This window comes from Macaca mulatta, chromosome 1 (genome assembly GCF_049350105.2).
Source record: "Macaca mulatta isolate MMU2019108-1 chromosome 1, T2T-MMU8v2.0, whole genome shotgun sequence".
In the NCBI taxonomy this organism is placed as follows: domain Eukaryota; kingdom Metazoa; phylum Chordata; class Mammalia; order Primates; family Cercopithecidae; genus Macaca; species Macaca mulatta.
The window spans coordinates 105,058,949-105,086,318 of NC_133406.1; the positions used below are offsets into that span (position 1 = coordinate 105,058,949).

The 27,370-nt window shown below is 37.0% G+C and overlaps 1 protein-coding gene across 8 annotated transcripts in view; it reads right to left on the reverse strand.

The window, feature by feature from the left end:
- The window catches only part of ATF6 (activating transcription factor 6), a 196,729-nt gene that overhangs the window by 107,208 nt on the left and 62,151 nt on the right, over positions 1–27,370 (reverse strand). For 7 of the 8 annotated variants that reach the window (XM_028826690.2, XM_015114031.3, XM_077939532.1 and 4 more), the window contains 3 exons: positions 14,530–14,661; positions 9,402–9,515; positions 7,994–8,093 (listed from right to left, as the gene is read on the reverse strand). In XM_028826690.2, the coding sequence (XP_028682523.1) occupies positions 7,994–8,093; positions 9,402–9,515; positions 14,530–14,661 (346 nt within the window). Of the gene's footprint in view, positions 1–7,993; positions 8,094–9,401; positions 9,573–14,529; positions 14,662–27,370 lie in introns of all 8 variants that reach the window. The other variant, XM_077939534.1, reaches the window with a different exon arrangement.

Here is a 27,370-nt window from a genome sequence, read left to right on the forward strand (position 1 = left end):
CCCAAATCAACAGAATATACATTCTTCTCAGCACCACATCGCACTTATTCCAAAATTGACCACATAATTGGAAGTAAAGCACTCCTCAGCAAATGTACAAGAACAGAAATTATAACAAACTATCTCTCAGACCACAGTGCAATCAAAGCAGAACTCAGGACTAAGAAACTCAATCAAAACCGCTCAACTACATGGAAACTGAACAACCTGCTCCTGAATGACTACTGGGTACATAACGAAATGAAGGCAGAAATAAAGATGTTCTTTGAAACCAATGAGAACAAAGATACAACATACCAGAATCTCTGGGACACATTTAAAGCAGTGTGTAGAGGGAAATTTATAGCACTAAATGCCCACAAAAGAAAGCTGGAAAGATCTAAAATTGACACTCTAACATCACAATTAAAAGAACTAGAGAAGCAAGAGCAAACACACTGAAAAGCTAGCAGAAGGCAAGAAATAACTAAGATCAGAGCAGAACTGAAGGAGATAGAGACACAAAAAAACCTCCAAAAAAAATCAATGAATCCAGGAGTTGGTTTTTTGAAAAGATCAACAAAATTGACAGACCGCTAGCAAGACTAATAAAGAAGAAAAGAGAGAAGAATCAAATAGATGCAATAAAAAATGATAAAGGGGTATCACCACCGACCCCACAGAAATACAAACTACCATCAGAGAATAGTATAAACACCTCTATGCAAATAAACTAGAAAATCTAGAAGAAATGGATAATTTCCTGGACACTTACACTCTTCCAAGACTAAACCAGGAAGAAGTTGATTCCCTGAATAGACCAATAGCAGGCTCTGAAATTGAGGCAATAATTAATAGCCTACCAACCAAAAAAAGTCCAGGACCAGATGGATTCACAGCTGAATTCTACCAGAGGTACAAGGAGGAGCTGGTACCATTCCTTCTGAAACTATTCCAATCAATAGAAAAAGAGGGAATCCTCCCTAACTCATTTTATGAGGCCAACATCATCCTGATACCAAAGCCTGGCAGAGACACAACAAAAAAAGAGAATTTTAGACCAATATCCCTGAAACATCAATGCAAAAATCCTCAATAAAATACTGGCAAACCGGATTCAGCAGCACATCAAAAAGCTTATCCACTATGATCAAGTGGGCTTCATCCCTGGGATGCAAGGCTGGTTCAACATTCGCAAATCAATAAACGTAATCCAACATATAAACAGAACCAAAGACAAGAACCACATGATTATCTCAATAGATGCAGAAAAGGCTTTTGACAAAATTCAACAGCCCTTCATGCTAAAAATGCTCAATAAATTCGGTATTGATGGAACGTATCTCAAAATCATAAGAGCTATTTATGACAAACCCAGAGCCAATATCATACTGAATGGGCAAAAACTGGAAAAATTCCCTTTGAAAACTGGCACAAGACAGGGATGCCCTCTCTCACCACTCCTATTCAACATAGTGTTGGAGTTCTGGCTAAGGCAATCAGGCAAGAGAAAGAAATAAAGGGTATTCAGTTAGGAAAAGAAGAAGTAAAATTGTCCCTGTTTGCAGATGATATGATTGTATATTTAGAAAACCCCATTGTCTCAGCCCAAAATCTCCTTAAGCTGATAAGCAACTTCAGCAAAGTCTCAGGATACAAAATTAATGTGCAAAAATCACAAGCATTCTTATACACCCGTAACAGACAAACAGAGAACCAAATCATGAATGAACTTCCATTCACAATTGCTTCAAAGAGAATAAAATACCTAGGAATCCAACTTACAAGGGATGTGAAGGACCTCTTCAAGGAGAACTACAAACCACTGCTCAGTGAAATAAAAGAGGACACAAACAAATGGAAGAACATACCATGCTCATGGATAGGAAGAATCAATATCATGAAAATGGCCATACTGCCCAAGGTTATTTATAGATTCAATGCCATCCCCATCAAGCTACCAATGACTTTCTTCACAGAATGGGAAAAAACTGCTTTAAAGTTCATATGGAACCAAAAAAGACCCCGCATTGCCAAGACAATCCTAAGTCAAAAGAACAAAGCTGGAGGCATCACACTACCTGACTTCAAACTATACTACAAGGCTACAATAACCAAAACAGCATGGTACTGGTACCAAAACAGAGATAGTGACCAATGGAACAGAACAGAGTCCTCAGAAATAATACCACACATCTACAGCCATCTGATCTTTGACAAACCTGAGAGAAACAAGAAATGGGGAAAGGATTCCCTATTTAATAAATGGTGCTGGGAAAATTGGCTAGCCATAAGTAGAAAGCTGAAACTGGATCCTTTCCTTACTCCTTATACAAAAATTAATTCAAGATGGATTAGAGACTTAAATGTTAGACCTAATACCATAAAAACCCTAGAAGAAAACCCAGGTAGTACCATTCAGGACATAGGCATGGGCAAAGACTTCATGTCTAAAACACCAAAAGCAACGGCAGCAAAAGCCAAAATTGACAAATGGGATCTCATTAAACTAAAGAGCTTCTGCACAGCAAAAGAAACTACCATCAGAGTGAACAGGCAACCTACAGAATGGGAGAAAATTTTTGCAATCTACTCATCTGACAAAGGGCTAATATCCAGAACCTACAAAGAACTCAAACAAATTTACAAGAAAAACACAAACAACCCCATCAAAAAGTGGGCAAAGGATATGAACAGACATTTCTCAAAAGAAGACATTCATACAGCCAACAGACACATGAAAAAATGCTCATCATCACTGGCCATCAGAGAAATGCAAATCAAAACCACAATGAGATACCATCTCACACCAGTTAGAATGGCAATCATTAAAAAGTCAGGAAACAACAGGTGCTGGAGAGGATGTGGAGAAATAGGAACACTTTTACACTGTTGGTGGAATTGTAAACTAGTTCAACCATTATGGAAAACAGTATGGCAATTCCTCAAGGATCTAGAACTAGATGTACCATATGACCCAGCCATCCCATTACTGGGTATATACCCAAAGGATTATAAATCATGCAGCTATAAAGACACATGCCCACGTATGTTTATTGCTGCACTATTCACAATAGCAAAGACTTGGAATCAACCCAGATGTCCATCAGTGGCAGACTGGATTAAGAAAATGTGGCACATATACACCATGGAACACTATGCAGCCATAAAAAAGGATGAGTTTGTGTCCTTTGTAGGGACATGGATGCAGCTGGAAACCATCATTCTTAGCAAACTATCACAAGAACAGAAAACCAAACACCGCATGTTCTCACTCATAGGTGGGAACTGAACAATGAGATCACTTGGACTTGGGAAGGATAACATCACACACCGGGGTCTATCATGGGGAGGGGGGAGGGGGGAGGGATTGCACTGGGAGTTATACCTGATGTAAATGACGAGTTGATGGGTGCTGACAAGTTGATGGGTGCAGCACACCAACATGGCACAAGTATACATATGTAACAAACCTGCACGTTATGCACATGTACCCTAGAACTTAAAGTATAATAATTTAAAAAAAAAAAAAACACACACACACACAATAGTCTTCTAAAGACATTTAAGTACACACACACAAGATAAAGATAGTTTAAAAAAAAAAAAAAAGGTCTGGTCTTTTTACCCAAATATTTGCCCATTCTAATGCTCTTCCTTCCTGTTAATCTGGGGATCTATCTGGTATCATTTACCCAAGTCTTTTAAAAAAACATCTTTAGCATTTGTTACAGCACAGGTCTTCTGGAGACAAATTCCCTTGGTTTTCTCTATGTGAAAATGTCCTCATTTTGCCTTCATTTTGAGAGATATTTCATTAATTTTCCCCTTTACCTTTTCTAAAAACTCAAAGTCTAGGAAGAGGATAGAACTATGAAATAGGACAAATCAAATCAGAGACATAATGCTTACATACAACAGATATTTCAAAGAAATGTCAGTTCACTAAAATTACAGAATATTTTATAAGACTTAATGTCAGTTCACTAAAATTACAGAATAATTTATAAGACATACTGCTCAGATACAACAGATATTTCAAAGAAATGTCAGTTCACTAAAATTACAGAATATTTTATAAGAGTTTCGGATACTCTTAGCAACTGAAAGATGTAAACTAGAAGAAAAAAAAGGTTGAAATGAGAAAAGAAAAAGGACAGCAGTTATAGGCTCTTCACACTAAGAAACAGAATTTTTTTTAAATCTTAATATGCTTGGCATTGACAACAGCATAAAAGCAGAATAATTCTTCTCCTTCCTCTAACCAGGAACTTCTTTACTATTGACAAATATAGATTCTTCCCCATCATTCCCTTCTATAGTAGCTAAGATTCTCACATTTCCAAGCATATCTAAGCTCCCTACAGAAAGATATGTACCCAAAATAGCACAGAATGAAATAAGACTTTAAACTACACATCTCCTTCAAATGAACAAAGAGAGTAAAATTAAAACAAAATTCTTTTTCTTACATTAGAATTCCTTTAAGATCAAAGAATACCAAGCACCCATTCCACAGTAAATGATCTATTGATTTATCTAATGAACAGGAAAGAAAAACATGACAAATTACATGTAATGGTAAGGCAAAAAAAAAAAACATTTAGGGTAAGAATTTTAATCTAATTTTTCATTAAGTTCATTATACTAGCTGTGTGGGATTACCTACTGGCAATGATCTATTCCTGACTCCTGTGCTCTTCTTCTGTATAGTAAAGGACGGACGCCTGAAACCTATATCACTCAAACTATTTTGCCACCAGAGCTCTGGATATAATTTAGATTCTGCCAATAAGATGCACTTGCTTCAGATGTGGAAAGCAGAAGAGAGACAAGGTCCATTTTTCCTCTGACCATGGTAGCAGCTGATGTGTAGGCTTTGGCAGACATGAATTTTTGAAGTACTAGACTCCACATTCCAATGCCAATAAGCAGCTTTGGGACTTTGGGGTATATGTGATATTGTGAATGACTACCTGCAGCCTCTATTAGTATAAACAACTAATAAAGTTGCCTACTATATTAGGTGAAAAAAGTTGTTGGAGAGGCCAAGGGAAGCACACAGTAGATTATTACAGAATTTCAGAATGTCAGAGTTTGAGCTCACCTGGACTAGCCCTCATTTTATGTATGAAAACAGTTCCATAATGGTTAAAAACCCACGTTTCTTGTTATCCTTTTAATGTACTTTAGAACATAACACATACTGCTTCCAATTAGTCATGAAATAATCAGTTTAAGATGTTTCCATTAGCATGTAAACATGTAAACCTGGTGAAGTATTTCCCATCCAAAAATAAAACTCTTCTCTGACTCCTGTAGCTACTCCATTTCTCTATTCCCATGTATAGGGATCACCCTAAAATAATTTTCTTCACTTCCTCTATTATTACTTCCCTGAATCCACTTTAGTTGACTTTTGCCATTACCACTCCAATGAAAGAACTTTCACGAAGATCACTAACAAGTTCTCATGGTCAATTCCAAGGTAATTCCTCACTCTTTATCTTAATCATCATCTCTTAGCTCTCTTGGTGCTTGTAATTAACTGTTACATCCCCTTCTTTAATAACTTTCTTTGCTTGAATTTTGGGACACCACTATTCTACATTTTATCCTATTTTACTGGCCAGTTACTCTTCTTCCTTTTCAAGTACTGGTTCCTCTTTCTCTTTCAGCCTGTAATGTTGGAGATGGCCCAGAACTTGGTACCTCACTCTGTTTTCTTTCCTCTGTGTTTCTCTCTAGGTAGTAGCACCACAAATTAAACTTCCAGTTTCAACCTCTCTCCTAAACTCCAGACCCAGATATTTGATTGTCCACTTGACTTCTCCACTTGAATGCCTAATAGCCATATCAAACTTAACACATCTAAAATTCTTGACTTCCACCTCTAACTACTCCTTCCCCAGGACTGGTCTCAGTAAATGGTATCACCAATCATCCAATACCTAAGCATAGGATTTATCATTATATCAACAATTTCTATCAGCTTTACTTTCAAAATATATTTGGCATCCAAGTACTTTCTGCCACCTTCATGACTACCACACTAGTATGGACCACAAACAATCTCTCTCATCTAGCTCACTAAAATGGCTTCTTAACTTGTCTCCCTACTTCCAGTCATACTCCCCATCACGGTCCATGTTATGGAGTAACTACTAATTTTTTTAAATATAAATCATATCAAGTCACTCCCATACTCAAACCTTTCAATGGCATCCCCTCAAACCCAGGATGAAATCCAAAGTTCTCAACAAAGCCTATGAAGTTTTCTTTGAGCTTACATCTGCTGCCTCTCCAATCTCATCTACCACTCTCCCCTCAGCCCCTGCATTCCAGTTGTACTCAGCTTCTTCATGTTCCTTAAATATACAAACTGTTCCTTCCTGAGGGTCTTTACATTTGCTGTTTCCTCTGTCTAGAAGCTCTTTCTCCATATTTTCCCCTAAATCTATTTTTTTTCTTTTTTAGACGGAGTCTCACTCTGTCGCCCAGGCTAGACTGTGTGATCTCGGCTCACTGCAAGCTCCACCTCCCAGGTTCACACCATTCTCCTGCCTCAGCCTCCTGAGTAGCTGGGACTACAGGCACCCGCCACCATGCCTGGCTAATTTTTTGTACTTTTTAGTAGAGATGGGGTTTCACCATGTTAACCAGGATGGTCTCGATCTCCTGACCTCGTGATCCACCCGCCTCAGCCTCCCAAAGTGCTGGGATTACAGGCATGAGCCACTGCGCCTGACCCCCCTAAATCTTTACATTGTTATTTCAGTGATTTTTCTGCCTATGGCAAAAGCAATGTTCTCACCAAACCCTTGTCTTCTTCTTGAGCACACAGAAGATACATGATCCCAGTCTCTCTCACAGTAGGCTGGGCAAAGTGACAGAGTTTTAGCCCACTAAACGTTGGCTAAAAGCCAGGCCTGATTCTTAAAACATTTTGCACAATACACCAAACTCTTTCTTCCCTAATATCCCAAGCAAGAAGCAAAGAATTTCAAGTTGTTGGGGCTACACAATAGAAGGAACCTGGATCCCTCACTCCCTGCTTGGAGAAAAGCAATCCTAGAAAGTGAAGTCAAATTTTGTGCAAGTGAAAAAATTTTATTCCATTAAGCTACTGAGATTTTGGGGCTGTTAAAACAGCTAGCATTAATTACCTCGACGATGTTGTCTTAAAGTGGAACTTCTTCAGAGAAGCCTTCCCTGACCACTCAGTCTAGTCACTCATTTCTCGATTCAACTTCTAACCTCCTATGCTGCTTTGTGTTTCTTTAGAGAACGCAGCTCTAATTTTTAGTGTATTTATTTACTTGCTTATTGTTTAGCGCTGCACTAGAGTGTAAGATCCATTAAGGTAGGGACTATATTATACCCATTACTTTATTTCAGGTTCAAGAACAGTCCTTGGTTCATTATTGGGAACTTGCAGATGCCAGTTGCTGGTCTGAGTTCTACCAACAAATATTTGATGAATGATGGAATGACTTAATGGTGTTTTGTGGCAAACAGCATTGAGATGGAACACACACTTAACAGATTCTAAGTAAGACCTGTCATTAACCCAGAGTAGGACATGTCTAAGTTCAGAAATGCCCTACATGGATATGTCTTCATTTCCAAACTGCCCCATGTCTCAACATTCTCTTTTTGAAAAGCTCTAAGAAGAGAGGAGATAAGCAGTATTATTTATTATACCATTGTGCCAAAGACATTTGATATAGATATCCATGCATAGGAACTCCCGGCGTGAAAGTAAATTTGAAGATGAGAGCAAGAAATAGCATGATGCCTGATCAGGGAACTACTAATACTATAAAACCTAAACTAGTGCTATAAAACCTGGGAGGAGGACTTCAGTGGCAATGACAGCTGCATCAGAAGCAGCAGGAGACAGTGAGAAGTGTCTAAAGTCTAAGCTTACCAAATTTTCTAGGGAACAGAGCAAGCTGGGAGAAGCCTTCCAACAAATATGCCAACTATTGTTCAAAGACAAGCAGAAACAAACCTGAAGAATACGGGTTTTCTGTTGATTATTTGTCATTCTTCTTGACTTGGTCCTTTCCACTTCATGTCTATGAACCCATCCTCGAAGTTCATGATTTAACCTATAAAATATAGTTTAATTGATTAAACATAGAAATTAACTAAACACAGAAATGAATGTTTCACCCTGTGGTTGGAAATGAATCTAATCATTTGTAGGTTCTAAAGTGCATTCCAAGTGCCTGATGACTCAATATTGCTTTTTGATTTGAAAAAGTTGACACCTAATGTTGTTTTTAATAAGACACGCATTTTCACATGGTAAACCTGTCAACCACGCATTCAAAATTCAAAGAAAACTACAGCTAAATACCTCCCAAATATAAACACTGGATGTTAAGGTTTTTCAACCAAAAAAAGTATTTCCTTGCCGGGCACGGTGGCTCACACCTGTAATTCTAGCACTTTGGGAGGCTGGGTGGGAAGACTGCTTGAGTCCAGGAGTTTGAGATTAGCCTGGGCAACACAGTGAGACCCTGTCTCTACAGAAAATTTTTTTTAAAAATTAGCTGGGCGTGGTGGCATGTCCCTGTAGTCTCAGCTACTCAGGAGGCAGAGGCAGGAGGATCACTTGAGCCTGGGAGTTTGGGAAAGCAGTGAGCTATGATCAAGCCACTGCACACCAGCCTGAGCAACAGAGCGAGACCCTGTCTAAAAACAAAATAAAAGTCATAGGACCCCTAACAACAAATAGATGTATTAAAACCTCTTGAAAATCCTGCTTTTTTGGGAGAAGAAAAAGAATGAACTCAATTGCTGGGGGTAAAAAAAAATGCAAATTTTTCAACACAGGAAATAAAAGTGTGGCTCACATATAACTTCCTTTATTTTGCTTACTTTTTACAGCAGCTGTGAAGATGTTAAACTATGTTTATTTAACTGTAGTTGATTACTGCCTATCACAAAAAACCTGAGGTAGCTTTTGAGGTTTTAAGGATAAGGTCCAAAATCACAGGAAAAAAAATTAAGGGAAAAGCTGATAAAGAAGTGTGTACTAACGGTAAAGTATCTCCAGAATCACATATCCACAAATTATTATCTTCCTAATTAGAAGAAAAAGGTACTTTCTGCTATGAATGTTACCAACTATAAGCCTAACACCCTGAAATTTTAATATTAATTTCATTCTGTAGTTTTCAAAGAAGACATACTTAAGTAAACAACCATCATATAAAATAGACCCATCACCGTATCTATCAGGTTGGTGGAGAAACTGGACGACTAATATGCCTACAGTTATCCAACAAACAATCCAGAGATTCTCTCAGTCACTTAGTGAACCTGACCAATTACTTGCCTAGGTTCCAAAGCTAAACATGGGAACCAACTCAGATGTTCTGAGTTGTTCTGCAATAATCTACAACACTCACCTGAGAGACTCTGTTGTGTTAATTAGGGGCTGACAAGGAGGTGGAGGAATATAAAGCAATGGTTCTTCAGTTAGCACCATCAGGGCTTTGTCATTTGAAACAGAATGATCATATCTGAAACATGGATGCACAAAGTTTGTTTCCTTATATCTTAAATTCCTAAGAAGTTTGCTATGAGAAAATCATCATTAGTGTTAACTTTTCATGGAAATATAGTAAACAGAATATACTGCAAGATAAAGTATAAAATATAAAAACTTATTTTACATGAAATGTCATTTTCTGATTTTCTACAGAGACAGGATGGTAATTCACATTTGTCTAGTCACCATTTATTAAGCAATTAATTTGGAATACGGGATACAATAACACATGGTTCATCATGTCTTCAACAAGCTTAAGACATGCACAATGCTGCTGGTACAGAGGTGGTAACACAGTAATGGGGTAATTGAGGGGAAAATCAACCGGTATTATGTGACCAGACTAAAGTTTTGGGGTTATTCACAGTTCTACGATAATAAAACTGGATAGTACCCAAAAAACAGGTAGAAGTGTGTGTGTGTGTGTGTGTGTGTGTGTGTGTGTGTGTGTGTGTGTGTTAGGGATAGGGTAAGACATAAAATGCTTGGCAGAAGAAAAGTGAAAGAGTTGAAAAGCCGAATATATACTATGGGATCATGGAAGAATCTGAACCACTAGTAAAACAACAGGGTGACTGACATTAACTAGTTACTCTATTTGCTTCAAAAATACATAGTTTGCTAGCCATCACACTGATGTAGATCATGTGAATTCATATCCAAGGTGTGATGTAGGAAGCAAAACTGGAGTTGAAAGTTAGAATTTGAGATTTACTGCTATTTGTGCTCTTCAGTCTGCAATCTTAATCTCTCTCACTAAGAAAACTTGCACCTCTCCTGAATTTCTTTATATAGGATGATCTGGATTTAGAAAACTAGATATGCTAATATCTCAAAAGAAAACATGTAAACATATAAAACTGAATATAGTGAGATTCACACTTTTCATTTATTCATTCAACAAAAAATTGCTGAATACCAACTGTGTGCCAGGTATTGTGCTAGGTGCTGAGAATCCAGTAGGGAATAAGAGAATCAAACTTTCTGTCCCCAAAGACCTTAATGGGGAAGATGGACCAAATAGAAGAAAATAAATGGATAAAATAAATCCAAACCCTGGTAAGTGCTATGAGAGAAACAAGCAAATGGTTGAAATGGAAAAGCAATGGTAGTATATACTTTAGATAAAATGGTCCGAGAAGGAGATGGTAGTTACATCAAGGCCTAAATGATGAGAAGAAGCCGCCTCTATAGAAACTGGGGTAAGAGCGTTCTAGGCGTAAAAGAGGCAGATGGGGGAAAGGTGGGCTCAAAGAACTTTAAAAAGACCACTGGCTGAAGAGTTGCAAGCAAGCGGGGAGGTAGAGGGGGAACAGGATGAGGTTGGAAAGACAGAGACCAGGTCATAATAAGGAATTACTAAATGTAATAAGAAGTCACAAAAATGTTTCAAATAAAGAAGTGATACATTTCAATTTACATTTATACCTTGCCATGGTACCAAAAATGGACTCAATGGATGCAAAAGGGGAAGCTAAGGCACCAATTCGGAAAGAGCTATGGCAATCCTGGCAAGAACTGATAATGGCATGGACTAGGTTTGCGGCAGCAGAGACGGAGAGGGGTGGACCAATTCAAGACAATTTTTGGGAAGAATATCAACAACACTTGTTGAAAGACAGGAATCAGGATTTCTGGCTTAAGCAATGGAAAGAAAAAACATAGCTGGAGAAAATTGGTTGGAAGTAAAAGAGGGAGAGGAACTGAGTTCCACAGTGCACGTGTTAAGTTTGAAATGTTAAAACAGAGATGTCAAACAGACTATTGGATATGTGAGTTTGGAGACTCAGAAAAGAAGTCTGGACTGAAAATATAAATTTGAGAGTCATCAGGATATACAGATATGGAGTGTGCATGAAATTATGGATGAGTCGCCTAGGCAGAAAGAAAATTTTAAAAGTTCACAGTTCCAAACCTCGAGATTTGGGTAAAAAAGGAGCCCACAAAGATTACTGTGAAGGAGTAGCCAATAAAAAAAGGAAACTAAAAAAACGTAGCAACACAAAAGGAAAGTCTTTCAAGGAGCAAAAGACCCACATAGCCAAATGCTGAGGAAAGGGCAAGTAAGATGGCAGAAAGCACTGGCCCCTTAACAGAAATAATTTTGGCAAAGTGGAAGGTTAACTTCAAGTTAAAAGTTAGAGATATCTATTTATGCCCCATAAGAGAGAAAAGAAACAACAGCAGAGGATATATAGAACATTCTTCCCTGCAACTTGCACCAGGAATAGTCTCAATGTCCTCTCTTGCGGCTGTAAGGGTTAAGCAGGTTTAAGTTGTTTGGAATAAAACAGACATGTTGGTGCACAGGTAATGACTGCAAACAGAAAAGGATCAGCCTAAAATGAAGCACTGAGTGAGAAGGAAAAAAAAAATCTGCCTTGTGTTTGATAAATCTGAATGCCTGTAAGAAAAGGCTGCTTAGCACCTCTTCTTATAAATCTATGACATACGCATTATTTTAAAAATCATGCCTGCATACTTAGAAAAATACAAACACTGTAGTCCATGAGAAAAGTCCAAAACTGCCTTTGAAAATGTATCTCTGATCTGAACTCTAGTAACAATTTCTGCACATCTGTGCTAACTGGCTTTGTTCTATCAGCCAAAAATATTCTTCAGAAAAGAAAAAAAAAAAAAAAGTCTGATAGGGGAAATACCAGGACAAGGATTGGGTGGAGTTAAAGGAGAGAGAAAATCAGCCAACATGCAATCTGGAGACAATTAGACCAACATTACATTAGCCCAGAAACAGTCAGAGTTCGAGTCTGCTTGCAAACATTTTATGCCAAGAGAAAAAAAATCAGCAAATAAATCACTGAAGTAAAGGACAGTGCTAGGGAGCTAGAGTTAATGAGAATTCTTGGAGTAAAGATCAGTTCTGGGTGACATCTTATATATATAGGGTGACCATCCTTTCCCATTTATCCAAGACAGCAGTACTGATGTTCTGATGTAATTATTACTAGCAGTACCTTTCCTTCTTAAAAGTGTCCCAGTTTGACAGAACATTATATGGTCATACTATTTATATGCCACACATTTCTATGACTGAAAAAATATATGCAGTTAATTACTAAATGATATGCTAATACAATATTATAAACTATGGGATTAGAATCTACTTTTTTTATTGGAACCATATCTCATAGCTCTCCTTAGAAAAATAAACATAAAGTAAGCTGCATTAAAAAATGTATCGGTATCATGGCTGAAAATAGATAAAACATCTAAAATTCAGTTCAGAACACAGAACAAAGTAATATTAGGTGCTTTCAAATGTTTCACAAACTTTTTTTGGTATCTTTTATTCAGTATTTATACTGATAAAAGCAAGAACATCAAATTAATGGACTGGCATTTTTTTAAATCTCTCAAGTTGCTGAATAATATTTCAAGAGACTTGCATGTAATCAAGAATCCATAATCTTTCCTGGGTTGTTTTTTTTTTCCCAAGACCAGTAACCCAGATTATTCACTCGATGGTGACTTTGGAGTAGGGAGAGAGAAAACAGTTTGCATTCCATGTACTACTTTGAAAGCTGATAAATTTCAGCCAGAAAGTCATTCAGACTTCTAGGCTGAACTAGTATGATCAGACTACCATGCTTTCTGGGAGCCACCATGTTATCTTATGCTAATGTGAACAAAAAAGTGAAGGCTTCTATTTGCTGTAGTTAGTGCAGAAGAAATAATATTCTTGTAAAGCTTATCTGAACTGTAATTTCAAGAATTCAATCCATAACTTGTTCTATTCTTTAGCAAGAAGTCATCTCGACTCTTGTAAATCCAAAGGCTATTAGGTTTAAATTTAATTTTTGATGGATCTTATGTGGACACTAACAGAATTCAAAATTATAGAACATGTAGGGCAAACCTGGACAAATTATTTAGTAAAATTAAAGATACTATTAAACTCTACCAATACTCAAGGGCACTGTTAAGAGATCATCAAGGTCAATATTTAAGAAGTACGATGAATTTTGGCATATAAAAACACAGGAAATGTTATGTTTTCCAACATTATGACATCTACCACTGCTATGCTGCATTGCAGCTACTGCCATAAAATCCTTTGGGTCCTCCACTGACTTAGCATACTGCATTCCACAAAAATAACAGTTTTTTCAGGAAGGCTAAGTGGAGACAAGCCTGCAGGATTGTGGTGATCATCTTTCAACAGTATGGATGTAACAGTAAAAATCAGAAAGAATGATTGCCCTATAAATCCTTAAAGAGATAAAAGTAAACAAATGTGTAATAATTTTCAAGCATTATATTTTGCAAGGGTTACCATACTGTGACCTCTCTTTGCCTTGTTAGTTAGTAAAGGAGCTGGCCCCATTTGGCTCTAATACAAATTCTAAATAACACAGGGAAATGTTTATCAAAAAGTATACAACTATAAAAATGTCTACTATACCTTCTTCTAGTTAACCTAATATGGAAATTCCATTTTTATACAATTAAAGCCTTTTGCTATTGACAAGCAATATGGAAATTTATCAAGTCATTATTAAATTGCAACAAGGGAGGGATTCAACAAAGATCACAATAAATGAGTATAAATGATTTTACCTAATGACTGCAAATAGGTTCAATCATATTATTCCACCATATCATATCCATCCACAGATGAGACAGTAACAAATATTAGATGTGTTATATGTATAAACACATGATAGATAAAATAACTATTAAAGACATTGTATATAATATGTATATATTTCTATATGTATATTAATGCATACAAACTGAGATTTTAACATTACATCTCTATAGGAATTTTAAAACTACAAAAGGTTTCAAAGTAAATTTAGTTTTAGAATATTAAAAGTAAAATTTATTAATGGTTTCAGTAATTTATGTGTTCTGCTACTCAAAATGATACATGAACAATTTAGATGCAATGTTATACTACAGATAATTCTCGTTTCAGCTTCATTAAATCACTTAGGCCGAAAGATAGATGCATGCCATCTAACCTGTAGCTGTTTTTCTGGATGACACCATCTGATGTGTCCTGTGCCTCTTTAGCAGAAAATCCTAGAAGGTGTCTCCTCTGATTTGCAGGGCTCACACTAGGGTTCATTCTCCTGGAATCCTGTTCCAGCATGCTGAAAATTAAAAAACAGGAAATAATAGCTGAAATAAAAATACATCACACATATGCCTGCTACATGCAGCTCTGAAACAAACCACCATTCCTTTGTAGATCCATGCATGTAACAAAAATGCTAGGCATAGAAGCAAGTACAAATAGTGTACTGATGTGTTCAAATCTGTAGCATGGTAACCTGCACATAACAAAAACAATTTTTGTAAGTATAAAAGTACCTTATTTATAAACTGTTTAAACAATAGTGTTCTATATGCTTTAAAAACTCTATAATTACATGCATATATGAAGTAGAAATAAATATAACACACCTAAAAACAAATTTTAAACTCAGATAATAACTGAAGTAAAAAGGCCTTCTGGATGGTGCAAACTGGTGTTTTCAATGAGGGAATACTTCAAATGAAGTAGGAATTATTCACTTTCTCAATAGTCAAATTCATTATCAGCCTTTCACAATTCCAGAAGGCAGGGTATCAATTAAGCTAAGAAAAAATTATTTTTAAAATACTTCTATTTGTATTTATATGTAAAAACTTCTATTCTTTCTCCCTACCCTCCCTAATATATTCATTCATCAATGTATATCCTCTTCAGAGGCATAAGGATTTGGGGAAAACAACAAAATATATACATACAAGCAAATACTCCCTACTTACTTAACACTTTTTTTTTTTTCCACAGGGTCTCACTCTGTCACCCAGGCTGGAGTACAATGGCGCAATCACAGAAAGCCTTGACCTCCCAGACTCAAGCAATCCTCCCACCTCAGCCCCTCTGAGTAGCTGAGACTACAGGCATGTGGCACCACACCTGGCTAATTCTTTTTGTTGTTTAATTTTAGTAGAAATGAGATCTCGCTATGTTGCCCAGGTTAGTCTCAAACTCCTGAGCTCAAGCTATCCTCCCGCCTTGGCCTCCCAAAGTGCTGGGATTACAGACGTAAGACACTGCGCCCAGCCTTAATTAACACTTTCAACTTATTAATAGTGCTTAGGAACTTGACTCATCAGTAAGATTGTGTGTGTTCACACTTTGTTTTATGATGCAACCCACATAATTTACACTACTCATAATCTTAAAATTCAACACAAGGGAATCTCCCTAGAGAAGCACAAAAGATTGTATTTGGAGGGATAAAATGCAAGAGGAAAGTAAGGCTAATGAAAAAGGGTATAGTTAAGGAGCCTGTGGTTCTAAAGGAAAAGCCGTTCTTTGAGATGTAGTAGTTTGCCTCCAAATTTGGGGAAATCAGTGTTGGGGGAAAACAGGGAACAGACATGTCTCTCTAGAATCTTTTTCTGATCCCTTAATATATTTTCCATTCTCCTCGATTCTTCACCCCCAGAAATCACTGCTACCCAGTGATTCTCATATGGTATGCTGTAGCACCTGGGCATACTGCAAACTCTTCAAAGGTATACCACCAATTAAAGCCATTGTGTAAAATTTAATTTTGCTACAACTGAGGCTATATTTCATTACAGTTGTATCTTTCAAACTAAATGTTTACCAAACCTTGCCACAAATGAGGTAAGAGGCCTAGTGGAATGTCTAACTAAACTTAAGAAAACTCACCCTGATGAGTATTTAAGAAAACATGAGAGAAGCAGAAAACAATAGCAATTTGGGAGGGAAGTCAAACGAAGAGTTGATGATAACTAAGAAATTTTATTTCTTCTTTTGGAAACTAACTTTGAAAAAAAGTGTTTACTTTTTCTTTCAAGCATGGTGCCAAAAATTCTACTTATGAAAGTAAGCTATGAATAAAATCAAAGTTAAGAACTTACCCCTAAGTTAGAGAATCTCAATTCAACCCCTACTGACCCTGCTATTGTATTAGTGAAATATCCACATACTAATGTTCCTGTTTGGTGGAACACTTACTCCCTGATCCCTCCAGTAACTCTACCACCCTAATTATTAAGAGTTTCCCCTTGTTTTAACTAGAAATGTGCTTCCTTTTTAAAACACAAAAAAACAAACAAACTTCTACCTTTTGATACTAGTTCTGGATTCAGTGACTATCCAGAACAGTCTAAGTAAGCCTTCTTCTAATGTCCAAAGACATCTAACATCCCCCTTACCCCAGGCTTTCTTTTTCAAGGTTATAGTTTCTTGATTATTTCACCTGCCCCTCTTTATAGCATAGTCTGAAGTTCCTTTAGCATATTTGGTCACTCTCCTATCAATATGCTTCTCAGAGGTGATGTCCAGAATTGGCCACAGTACTTCTTAGGTAGCATGACCACTACGGAATGGAAAAGGATGATTCCTTCACTTGTTCTAGACACTGTTGTTCTACTGATGCAGTCTAACATCGCATAGGCTTTTCTGGCAGTTATATTACACTCTATTTATATTGAGCCCAGTGTAATTAAAACCCTAAGTCCTTTCACACAAACCGATTTTGAACCATTACTTTCGCTTCTTCCTATCCCACCTCAACTCTGAATTGATGTAACTGAGTTTTAGGATCCAGCTGAATAATTTATATCAATTCCTTTAAAAATATTTGCCTACTAATCAATCAAGAACTTTTAGGCTCCTCGTTAGCAAAAGAAATTCTTCCAAGAAAGTATCAGCATGCTACCAATATCCTGTACTGAGTTGTTATTAAAATAAAAAGCTCCTTCTGTAAAATCTGTAAAAATGTAGGTTTATCTACTTATGAATTAATTGAAATATCACCTAGATCAAAATTTCCCATCTTGACCATAAAGATATCACAAGAATGTTAAATGTTCTTCTAAGATGCAAATACAGTATATTTTAACAGTAGCTACCACTTTTAAGTACCTACTATGTACTAAGGAATGAAGGCTCAAAGGAAGTTGAGGCTCAAAGAGTTTAAACAGTTTGCCCAAAGTTATGCTCTAAATAATAAAGTCAGGATTTGGATTCAGGATTGGAATTCCATCACTGCACTGACCACATTTCCCAGGAATGAATGATACATCCATTCATTTATTCATGTATGTAGTAAATACCTATTACGTTCTAAGAACTATATTTGGTGCGAATGACTCAAAGATGAAAGGTAAAAAAAAAATCAGAACACAGCAAGTCTTCAAATAATGCTGGTTCATGCAATGTCATTTTGTGATAACACTGATGACAAGAAAAAAGTCAATTCCCAGCCAAGGTCACTGTCTGTGTGGAGTTTGCATACTCTCCCCAAGTCTGCATGATTTTTCCTGTGGGTACTCCAGTTTCCTCCCACATCTCAAAGATGTGCATGTTAACTGGCACGTCTAAATGGCCCCAGTCTGAATGAGTGTGGGGACCATGTGTGAGTGCACCCTTCAAAGGGATGGCACACTGTCTGGGGTTAATTCCTTACTTGTGTGTCGAGCTGCCAGGATAGGTTCCAGCCATCTACCACCCTGAACTGCAATAAACACATTGGAAAATGACCACAAATCATTGTAAAATAAAAATGTGTACAGTATACAATAATCATACAAATGCATGACAATAAATGATGAATGAAAGCTCTCAGCAAGCCTGCCATATTTGTGACTGTTTTTGAACTGTGTGGTGGGAGGTGCTCCTTTCACTTTGCAACATTTATCCCTTGATTTAAACCACCACTACTATAACCATGTCACTTCACTGTTTTACCAAAAACTGGATTAATAATTATATTGTTTTTTTTAATTTTTTTATTTCCACAGGTTTTTGGGGAACAGGTGGCATTTGGTTAGATGAATAAGTTGTTTAGTTGTGATCTGTGAGATTTTGGTGTACCTATATCCCAAGTTTAGCTCCCACTTATGAGAGAGAACATAACAATGTTTGGTTTTCCATTCCTGAGTTAGTTAACTTAGAATAGTCTCCAATCCCATCCAGGTTGCTGTGAATGCTATTAATTCATTCCTTTTTATGACTGAGAGGTATTCCATCATATACATATACCACAGTTTCTTTATCCACTCGTTGACTGATGGGCATTTGGGTTGGTTCCACATTTTTGCATTGCAAATTTTGCTGCTATAAACATGCATAAGCAAATATCTTTTTTGTATAATGACTTCTTTTCTTCTGGGTAGATACCCCATAGTGGAACTGCTGGATCAAATGATAGTTCTACTTTTAGTTCTTTAAGGAATCTCCACACTGTTTTCCACAGTGGTTGTACTAGTCTAGGTGACTTTACCAATGTTTGAGAACCATTATTGTAAACTAACCCTGTTTTTCACAACATCTTTCCCATCTCAGTTCCCCAAAAGGTACACATTTTTACAATGAATTCAACAGAAGTGGATAGTTTAGAAAGAGGGACTGGGGGAGTTTGGAGGGGCATGAAAGGGTACAAACAAAGTGGCTATTTGTATGACTTATGGATAATTTATAAATTGAATTAATTAATTCAGAACTATTGATACTTTAAAGTTTGTAAACAACTCTTCTACTAATCATTGTTCTTTTAATGATTTTACTAACACTATGAAAACTGGCATTCAAATTCACAATTCAAGGCTGTTAACAGGCAAATGCTTTGAGCTTAACTATCAGTGTAGTCTATCCCATCTGTATCCAGGCTGTCCTATAATCACTTAGCAGCTGTACTTACTGGAAATCAGTTTTAATGTTGATTGGTTTGGCTCATAAGTGGTCGCTATTTTTCCCACTGCCCACTTGGTAATGATTATCACATTGTAAAGACAATATACCCTTAAACATAGCTATTTCAGTTAACTTTTAGCCTTTTTTGAGACAAGGAGCTCAGATGCATTCAATGAGCTTCACAAAAATTATCTTATTTACATTATACAGAGTCAATAAAGTATTTCCAACAAGGGAGTCATGATGAAGCAAAATTTAGGATCCAAATAGTCTGTGGATTTCAATTTTACTATCTCTCCATTGGCTACAATATATTTTGAAGAGGTAATATATTAATAAATCCTGCTAAGAATCTTTTAAAGTTTTTCACTTGTTTGTTTTTGGTTATTATTTTTTGGCCTCCATTTCCTGTAGTTTTTTTGTCTTAAAATGGAATTTCTCTTAAGCTAAATTACAGACAAGCTGATTGTCCAATTCAGCTAAAAAAACAAAATGTAAATACTTAAACTGTATGAAATGACCCACAGAAACTAATTTTAACCATCTGAATAACTACAGGTTTGTATTTCCCTTATTTATATTAATATCTGAAAGACAGGTAAGAACTTCATTTCGCTGCCAGAATTCAAGATTGTTTTAGTATGACTGTGATACCACAAATATTAAGAGAAGAATTTGACAGTTCTTGTAATGGTCAAATGTACAAAAGAGTATGAGAAAATTATTGTTTATATGAACTTTTAGATTCTTGCCACGAGTGTTTTTGCATCATTCAAATGTCCCTCTTTTGTTAATTTTAGAAAAATTAAATTTCCAAGAACTCGAAGAAATGACTCAGTCATAGTAAGGATTAGTATAATGATTGCGCATTTGGTGACTGTTTCTAGCTCATAATATTAATAAAGCAATCTAACCAAACTTTGTATAATTAGCTTAAATCAGGTTCTATTCAGTACGTTTAAAACAAGCTATAAATATTAAGAAAACAGAAGAAGTCTCTATGTCTCTATGATCAGAAACATGCCAGTCCACAGAGTCACAGTAGTTTTAAGCCACAAAATAATCATTACACCAATAAACCTTGCTCATATTGTGGGCCACTGGTCCTGAAAAGCATGGATTAATAAAGCACAAATGATTTCAATTTCTCCGAAAGTCTGGAAAAAGTATTATAAGAATTGTTACCTTACTTTTTCATTTATTAAATTCTAAAAGCCAACAACTGTTTTAGATTATTTATGAAGCCACTTAATCCTTACAATGTGATTTCACATACTCAGTCTTCATACCAAGTAGCTGAACAAAAAAATGGCATATCTCCAAGTCTATTCTACTCCTTGCAAACCTGCTTCCTTATGGTACAAGTAGGTCAATTTCGAATTCAATCCATCTCAGCAGGTAAGAATCATACTGCTTCTTATCCTCAAAAGAAATTGCATGCTGCTGCTGCTCTGTGACTCAAAGAGCCACACACGAAAAGCTGAAATTACTTTAAGATGAAAAGAGCATGGAGATCTTCAGGTTTTACTGTGAAATAGTGGAATGAGCACAAAATTTGGAGACAGGAGATCTGGGTTCAAGATGTTACTCTGAGACTCCTCACTTGAGTATATCTGGGATACTTGGTCAACTTCTCTAAGCCTCCAATACCTCACATGTAAAACATGAAAAATAACAAATATTTCACAAGGTTTTCCGGAGATTCAAATGAGGCAATAGACGGGAACATGGTTTATAAAGCCCAAAGATGACACAGAGCAGGACACTTGTCTTCCTGCCTACCAGGTTCAGGCTAGTGGCAACATAGTAACTAAAGTGATCTTTTAAAATCTAGGTCAGATTATTATGTCACCTCTGCTCAAAACCTTCTGATGGCTTCCCATTTCTATCATGGTAAAAGCCCAAATCTTTAAAATGACAGAAGTCTTACCTCAATTGACCCCTCCCTGTATCTTGCCTCTCTGACATCATCTCCTACTACTCTCGTTTTAGCAAAGCCACACTGACCACCTTGCTTTTCCTTGAACATGCAAGACACACTTCCACCCCAGGATCCCTGCAATGGCTGTTTCCTCTCACAGGAATGTTCTTCTTCCCCAGATATCCATATGGCTAACCCTTTCCTCTCCTTTAAGCCTCGGCTCAAACACCTGCCTTACAGTGATCACCATTTAAAACTACAGTCCTGGGAGGGAACAGTGACTCACACCTGTAATCCCAGCACTTTGTGAGGCCAAGGTGGGCAGACTGCTTCAGCCCAGGAGTTTGAGACCAGCCTGGGCAACACGGTGAAACCTCATCTCTACAATAATAATAATAATAATAATATAATTAGCTGAGTGTGGAGGAGTGTGCTTGTGGTCCCAGCTCCTCAGGAGGCTGAGGTGGGACAATCGCTTGAGCTCAGGAGGTCAAGGCTGAGAGAGCCGTGATTGCATTGCTGCACTTCAGCCTGGGGAACAGGGCAAGACCTTGTCTCAAAAAAATTAAAAATAAGTAAATAAAACTACAGTCCCAACAACCACCCTTCCACGTGTAAAACCATTTACCCTACTATACTTTAACCCTTTGTTCAAAAAATTTATAATTTTCTCATTTTACTTATGTTTATTGTCTCTCTTCTCGCTAGAATCTAAGCTAAGGGGTGTTCCAGCTCCTCGTTCATAGGAGGTATTCCTTTTTCAAAAAATAAACAAAGAAACTTTATGCACCATCTGCCTCTTGTCAAGATCTACATTTTAGGGAAACTAACCCACAACTCAAGAATGGCAGGTGGTGAAGTCACTATTACACCATTTCCAGATCCAGGAACGGAACATTGTTAATTATCAATGCAACTGAGGCTAAAAAGGAGAAAAAATGGGGAGTTTTCAAGGTAGTTTCCAAATTTTAAAAAGGTTTTCTTTTCTCTGTTTATTGAATGGTTCAGAGATGATTTTTGCAGCCTAGTAGTAACTGGGGGTAATTTATTAGAAACATAAATGTGGTTAAATGAAGAAACAGACCTTCAAGTCAAGATAAAAGAACCCTCTAAATAGCAGTTCTCAGAGCCAGGGATTACCGTGCTCTGGGAAGAAACCTGCACTTTACAGTGGCTATTTGCCAAATGGGCCAACATGAGCAAGAAAACAACCTGAGATTCTTTCATTCATTCAGTAAGCAATTATAAAGCAAGCACTATTCTAATAGATGATGCTTATTCTTGGAACCGAGCCACTAAACAGTGAGGAAACCCAAGCAGCTGTGGAGAGGTCCAAATGAAGAAAAACCAAGAACCCTGGCCCACATCCCAGGCTCAGGTCCCAGCTGAAAGCTGTCACCAACTTACTGGCCATGTGAATGAGCCAATCTGAAAGTGGGTCCTCCAACCTAAGCCACCCCAGTTAACACTCCGCAAAGAACTGTCTGTCCTGAATGCTGCCCAATTTGCAGATTTTTTAACCAAAATAATAACTGTTGTTGTCTTAAGCTTTTAGGTTCTGGGATGGTTTGTTCCACAGTATTAGATAACTGATACTCTATAGGAATTAGATTGCTGACATCACCAAGTCAGTGTTTAATATAAAAGGTGTGTGTGTGAACAACTCTTTGTATATTTCTCACTACAGAAAGGTATCCTCTGATTATTCTAAATGTCAAAAAATATGGCTGCAAATTTGAATACAATCTCTCTTTTCTGTTATACTTCCATCAATCCAGTCAACTCATAAACTACTTTCCCCTATCACAGCCAATCCTAAGCTTTAAGGGAATGGGCAGAGTTACTAGAGTCCTAACTCCTCTAACTGTAAATGCCAACTTCTTTTTCTCTGCCTGAGTGGCTGTTGCTCTGTCAGTGATTAAGCCAAGGCTCCACAGGCAGATTGTGATTCTGATCTCTGCCACATATTAGCTGTGTCTTCGGTTTCCTCATCTGTAAAGTGGGGATAGTAATACCTACCTCATGACATCAAGAGAAACAAATGAATTAATCCACATATCAAATAGAATACTTGGATTAGTATTTAGTGCATAAAAAGTAATTAGTGTTTGACAAATAATGGCTTAATACAACACGCAGAGAAAACTAGCTACTTTTACTACTCAAGCACACATGGTATCAACATACAGCCAACCTAGCTTATTCCAAAACTAAGAATCTTCACCTGTTTTCATCCTCTTTTCTTCCAGCTGCCTTATTTCCATTTGTCTCTTATTGTCTAATTTACCAAAAAAAAAAAAGGGGAGAAGGGAAAAATAAAAGCAAGTAATCGAGAAATCTGCTTTATTGAGAATTCCGGGAAAGGGCTGAGACAGAAAATAATATAAGGTAGATAGATCATCTGTACATTCCCTAATTCTGGCTCCTCAGAGGCCATGGATTGTAATAAACTGACTGTGTGCATAACATACTAATGCCAATTTATGTTCAGAACACACAGACACCAAAAAGTCCAAAGGCACGGCACACACCTACAGTTCATACTGACATTAGTCATAAATCAATTAAGAACCATTTGTAGAATGACACTTAAAATGTATGTTTCAAATGCTTACTGAAGTGACAAAACAGCTCAATCTGGACACAAAAAGAGACATGAATGGCAAACTGCCTAGAAATCTAAGCAATATATAATAATTAACATATGTACTTCTGTACATTCAAAGGTTTCAAAGGTATCCTATACTACCTTAATATTAGCCTAGACCTTCACTTATTACAAAATTAAGGTGTTTATTTCCTTTATTATTTATGTTCTGCAGTGCTTACACAGCATGATTCCACCTAGCTATATTAAGTACTGAAAATGGTGGTTGAGAAGGCTATTTCAACAAACTATCCACTAGTCCTTGTTTTATGTTAACTAAGATGTATGGTCTGAAGAACATATCGAAGTACTCAACTTAAACTCTGAGAGCAGTTTTCTAACCCGGCCTAGTTTCTCACTGACCTCTTCTCACTAGGTAGAAAGCAGAAGTTACCACTTTATCTCCTTTTCTCTCTTAAGTTGGCAAGGGATTTAAGTTTCTGGTTTCAACTGCCTTTCCCTTCACTATAACAAGGAAGCGTGGGGAAAAAGTAGCCAAGTGATACATGATAAAGCCACTGGGATGCTCCTTATAAGCCTCCCTATGTACAACTCACATGAAAGCCAAAACTAGAGAAAAGCATCAGCAGAATTTTCCATGCCCTCAAAACCCAGCTCCGCACTTGATAGGCTCTAAGACATCTTTTTCAACAAAGGATGAAATCTACAGCGAAAAGAGAACCAATTACTTTGTGCAGACACATTTTTGACAAACATGAATATGTTAGACTATTTGGGGAAAGGACTGCCTTTGGCTCTGTTACCCTCCTGCAATTCCAGATTCAATAGCACCTGGTCCTTAGATACATTGTATTTCTTCAGTTCATGTGTCACTTTGATAAATGTGGAAAGTATTTTTAGCCAAAAACTCAAATTAGATTTCATTTAAAAATCTGGCTAAACAAAACCGTATATACTCGGTGGTTTGAATTCTGACGTTTAAGTTACACAGTAACTTTTAACCTATAGCCAATAGTGATATCATATGGCGAAATGTGCTCAACAACAACAACAAAAATTGGAACCAGATTTGGGGACAAGCTCATCTCAGGATAAGAAGCTAGAATTCTTCCTATAAAATAATGAAAAGCTGACAAACTGAGAGAAAGATGGAATAGAAACATTTTACTTCTAACCAGTTCCAGATGACTCAAACTCAATGCCATATGCTCCATGGTTACCTCTTCCGTAAAGCGCAGTCTCATAAGAAAACCACAGAGTAACTAGCCCTCTAGTAGCATGATTTACCCTTCCTCATCCAAGTCTGATGTCTCAAACTATAAAGATTCCAGACCTAGTGAGGGCACAGCACTAACGCAGTACAAAAACAGGGTAAAAGCACTGTCAATTCCAAACATTTGTTAATTTTTTAAGACCTAACTAAAACATATTTAAAACCTCCTTAGTATGTTCATTTATGATTTGCAGTAAAGGAGGATGACTATCATGACCTTTAAAATAGAAAGGGGAAAACATAACAAAGGAATCTATAATCTGCAATCCTATGTGCCAGGAAGAAGTTCCCCTCACAGATTATGCTGTGGCTCCTACTCTGTCCAAAACAGAGGTCCACAAATTTCCTCAAGTATATAAGACAAACCTATCCATACAGAGGTGTCTGTCTAGAGACATTTTAATAAAAACTTCCCTTATATACATTATCCTACAATCTAATGAATAAGTGCTTTTACAATTTCCATAGTGGCTAATGTATAGGAAGAAAGCAATACAAAACTATACACAACAATGTATAAGAAGAAAGAAATACAAAACTATACACAACAGTTTTCAACCCTAGACATACTTCAGAATCACCTGGGAAAAATGTTTTGTTTACAAACAAATGCCTTTGGCCTATCCTATCAGACTCCATAGGTCTTGGGTAGGGCTCAGTTAGCAATATTTTTAAGATTCCAGAGAAGAGCTGGGCACGCTGGCTCACATCTGTAATCCCAACACTTAGGGAGGCTGAGGCAGGAGCATCACTTGAGCCCAGAAATTTGAGACCAGCCTGGGCAACATAGCAAGATGTCATCTCTTCAAAAAAATGTTTTAAAATGAGCCAGGTGTGGTGGCGTGTACCCAGAGTACTAACTACTCAGGAGGCTTGAGCCTAGGAGTTCAAGACTGCAGTGAGCTATGATCATGCTGCTGCACTCCAGCCTGGGAAACAGAGCAAGATCCTGTCTCTAAAAATAAAAATAAAATATAAAATTAAAGACAATTCAGGTTATACATTTTTAGGGACAAGAATATCATAGAAGTGATACTGTGCCCTTCTCAGTGCATCCCATCAGGAGCTGCAGATGTCAATATGTCTCATGACTGGGAATGTTACTTTATTACTTACGTATGGTGGCATAACCTTGTATGGTGGCATAACCTCTCGTCCAGTATCTCTCACACTTTCTACCTCTCTGTCTCCCTGTGTTACATTCTATATAATTTCTTCAGATCCATCATCCCATTCACTATTTCTTTCTTCAAGTATACCTATTTTGCTGTCTTAACCTCGTCATTGTTTTTATAATTTTAACTTAAATTATTTCCAGATTTTTTTTTCAAAATGTTCTGGCCAATTCTGGTAGTCTTTTGTTCCTTTACCAAACTTTAATTCCCTCTTTTATTTAATATATTCTATATTCTCTATCTGATAATTCAAATATCTATAGTCTTTCAGAGTGTGATTCTGTAGTTTATTTTTTCTAACTCTTACTCATGGTGGCATGGTTTCCTGGTGTGTTGAATGACTTTTGAGGGGAAGAAGCAGACGTGTGGTCATGTTTAACTGGCTCTCTATCTGTGGAAATGTTTCTAGGATGGACACTTTCTTTTTTAAAGTGTCTCTTCTAAGACTCTGCATTTGATTCCTTCAGGTACCTACAGGTACCACCAACATAAGCCCAACTAAACTGCATTTTTGGCTTGATTTTAGGGGGATCACACTACTAGTATAAATTTAGGCTCTAACCTGATTAGTTAGGGGCTTAAACAATTATCAGGAAAGACTTTTCATTTGTTTCCACACTAACTAAAGCCAAAACCAATATAGGTACTTAATAACAGTCTCCCTGTGGGGTATGGCAACTTTTGTTCCCCTCTTTTGGCAACCAAGAGTGTCATTCTTTGGAAGTTCTGGCTTTATTTGGGTAGAGGAAAAGGGGGGCCTCAGTTGTAACTTCCCACCTCACTTGGGTCCAGAGCTTTCTTTCCCATCCCCAGACACTAGGCCACAAGGATCAGGAACTATATCCAGAACAAGCACCACTTCCAATGCTAGCTTACCATTATAGATTCATCTTATCTTTTATTATTTCTGGCCTCTGAGAAGCCCTTACTTTGTCTCCAGTTGAGCCAGTAAATAAAAGTTTTGATTTATTTTTTAATCCATCATTTTCTAGTGTGCTAAACTGCAATGAGTTTCTCTGTATCTTTAGCCCACCATATTGCCAAAATAAAAAGTTAAGGTTCCTTAACCTTAAGGTAGGAAAAAAAAAAAAAAAAAAAAAAAAAAAGTAACACTTTACAGTATAGTAGAAAAGGCAGAGTCTGTAGTGATAATTTAAAAAA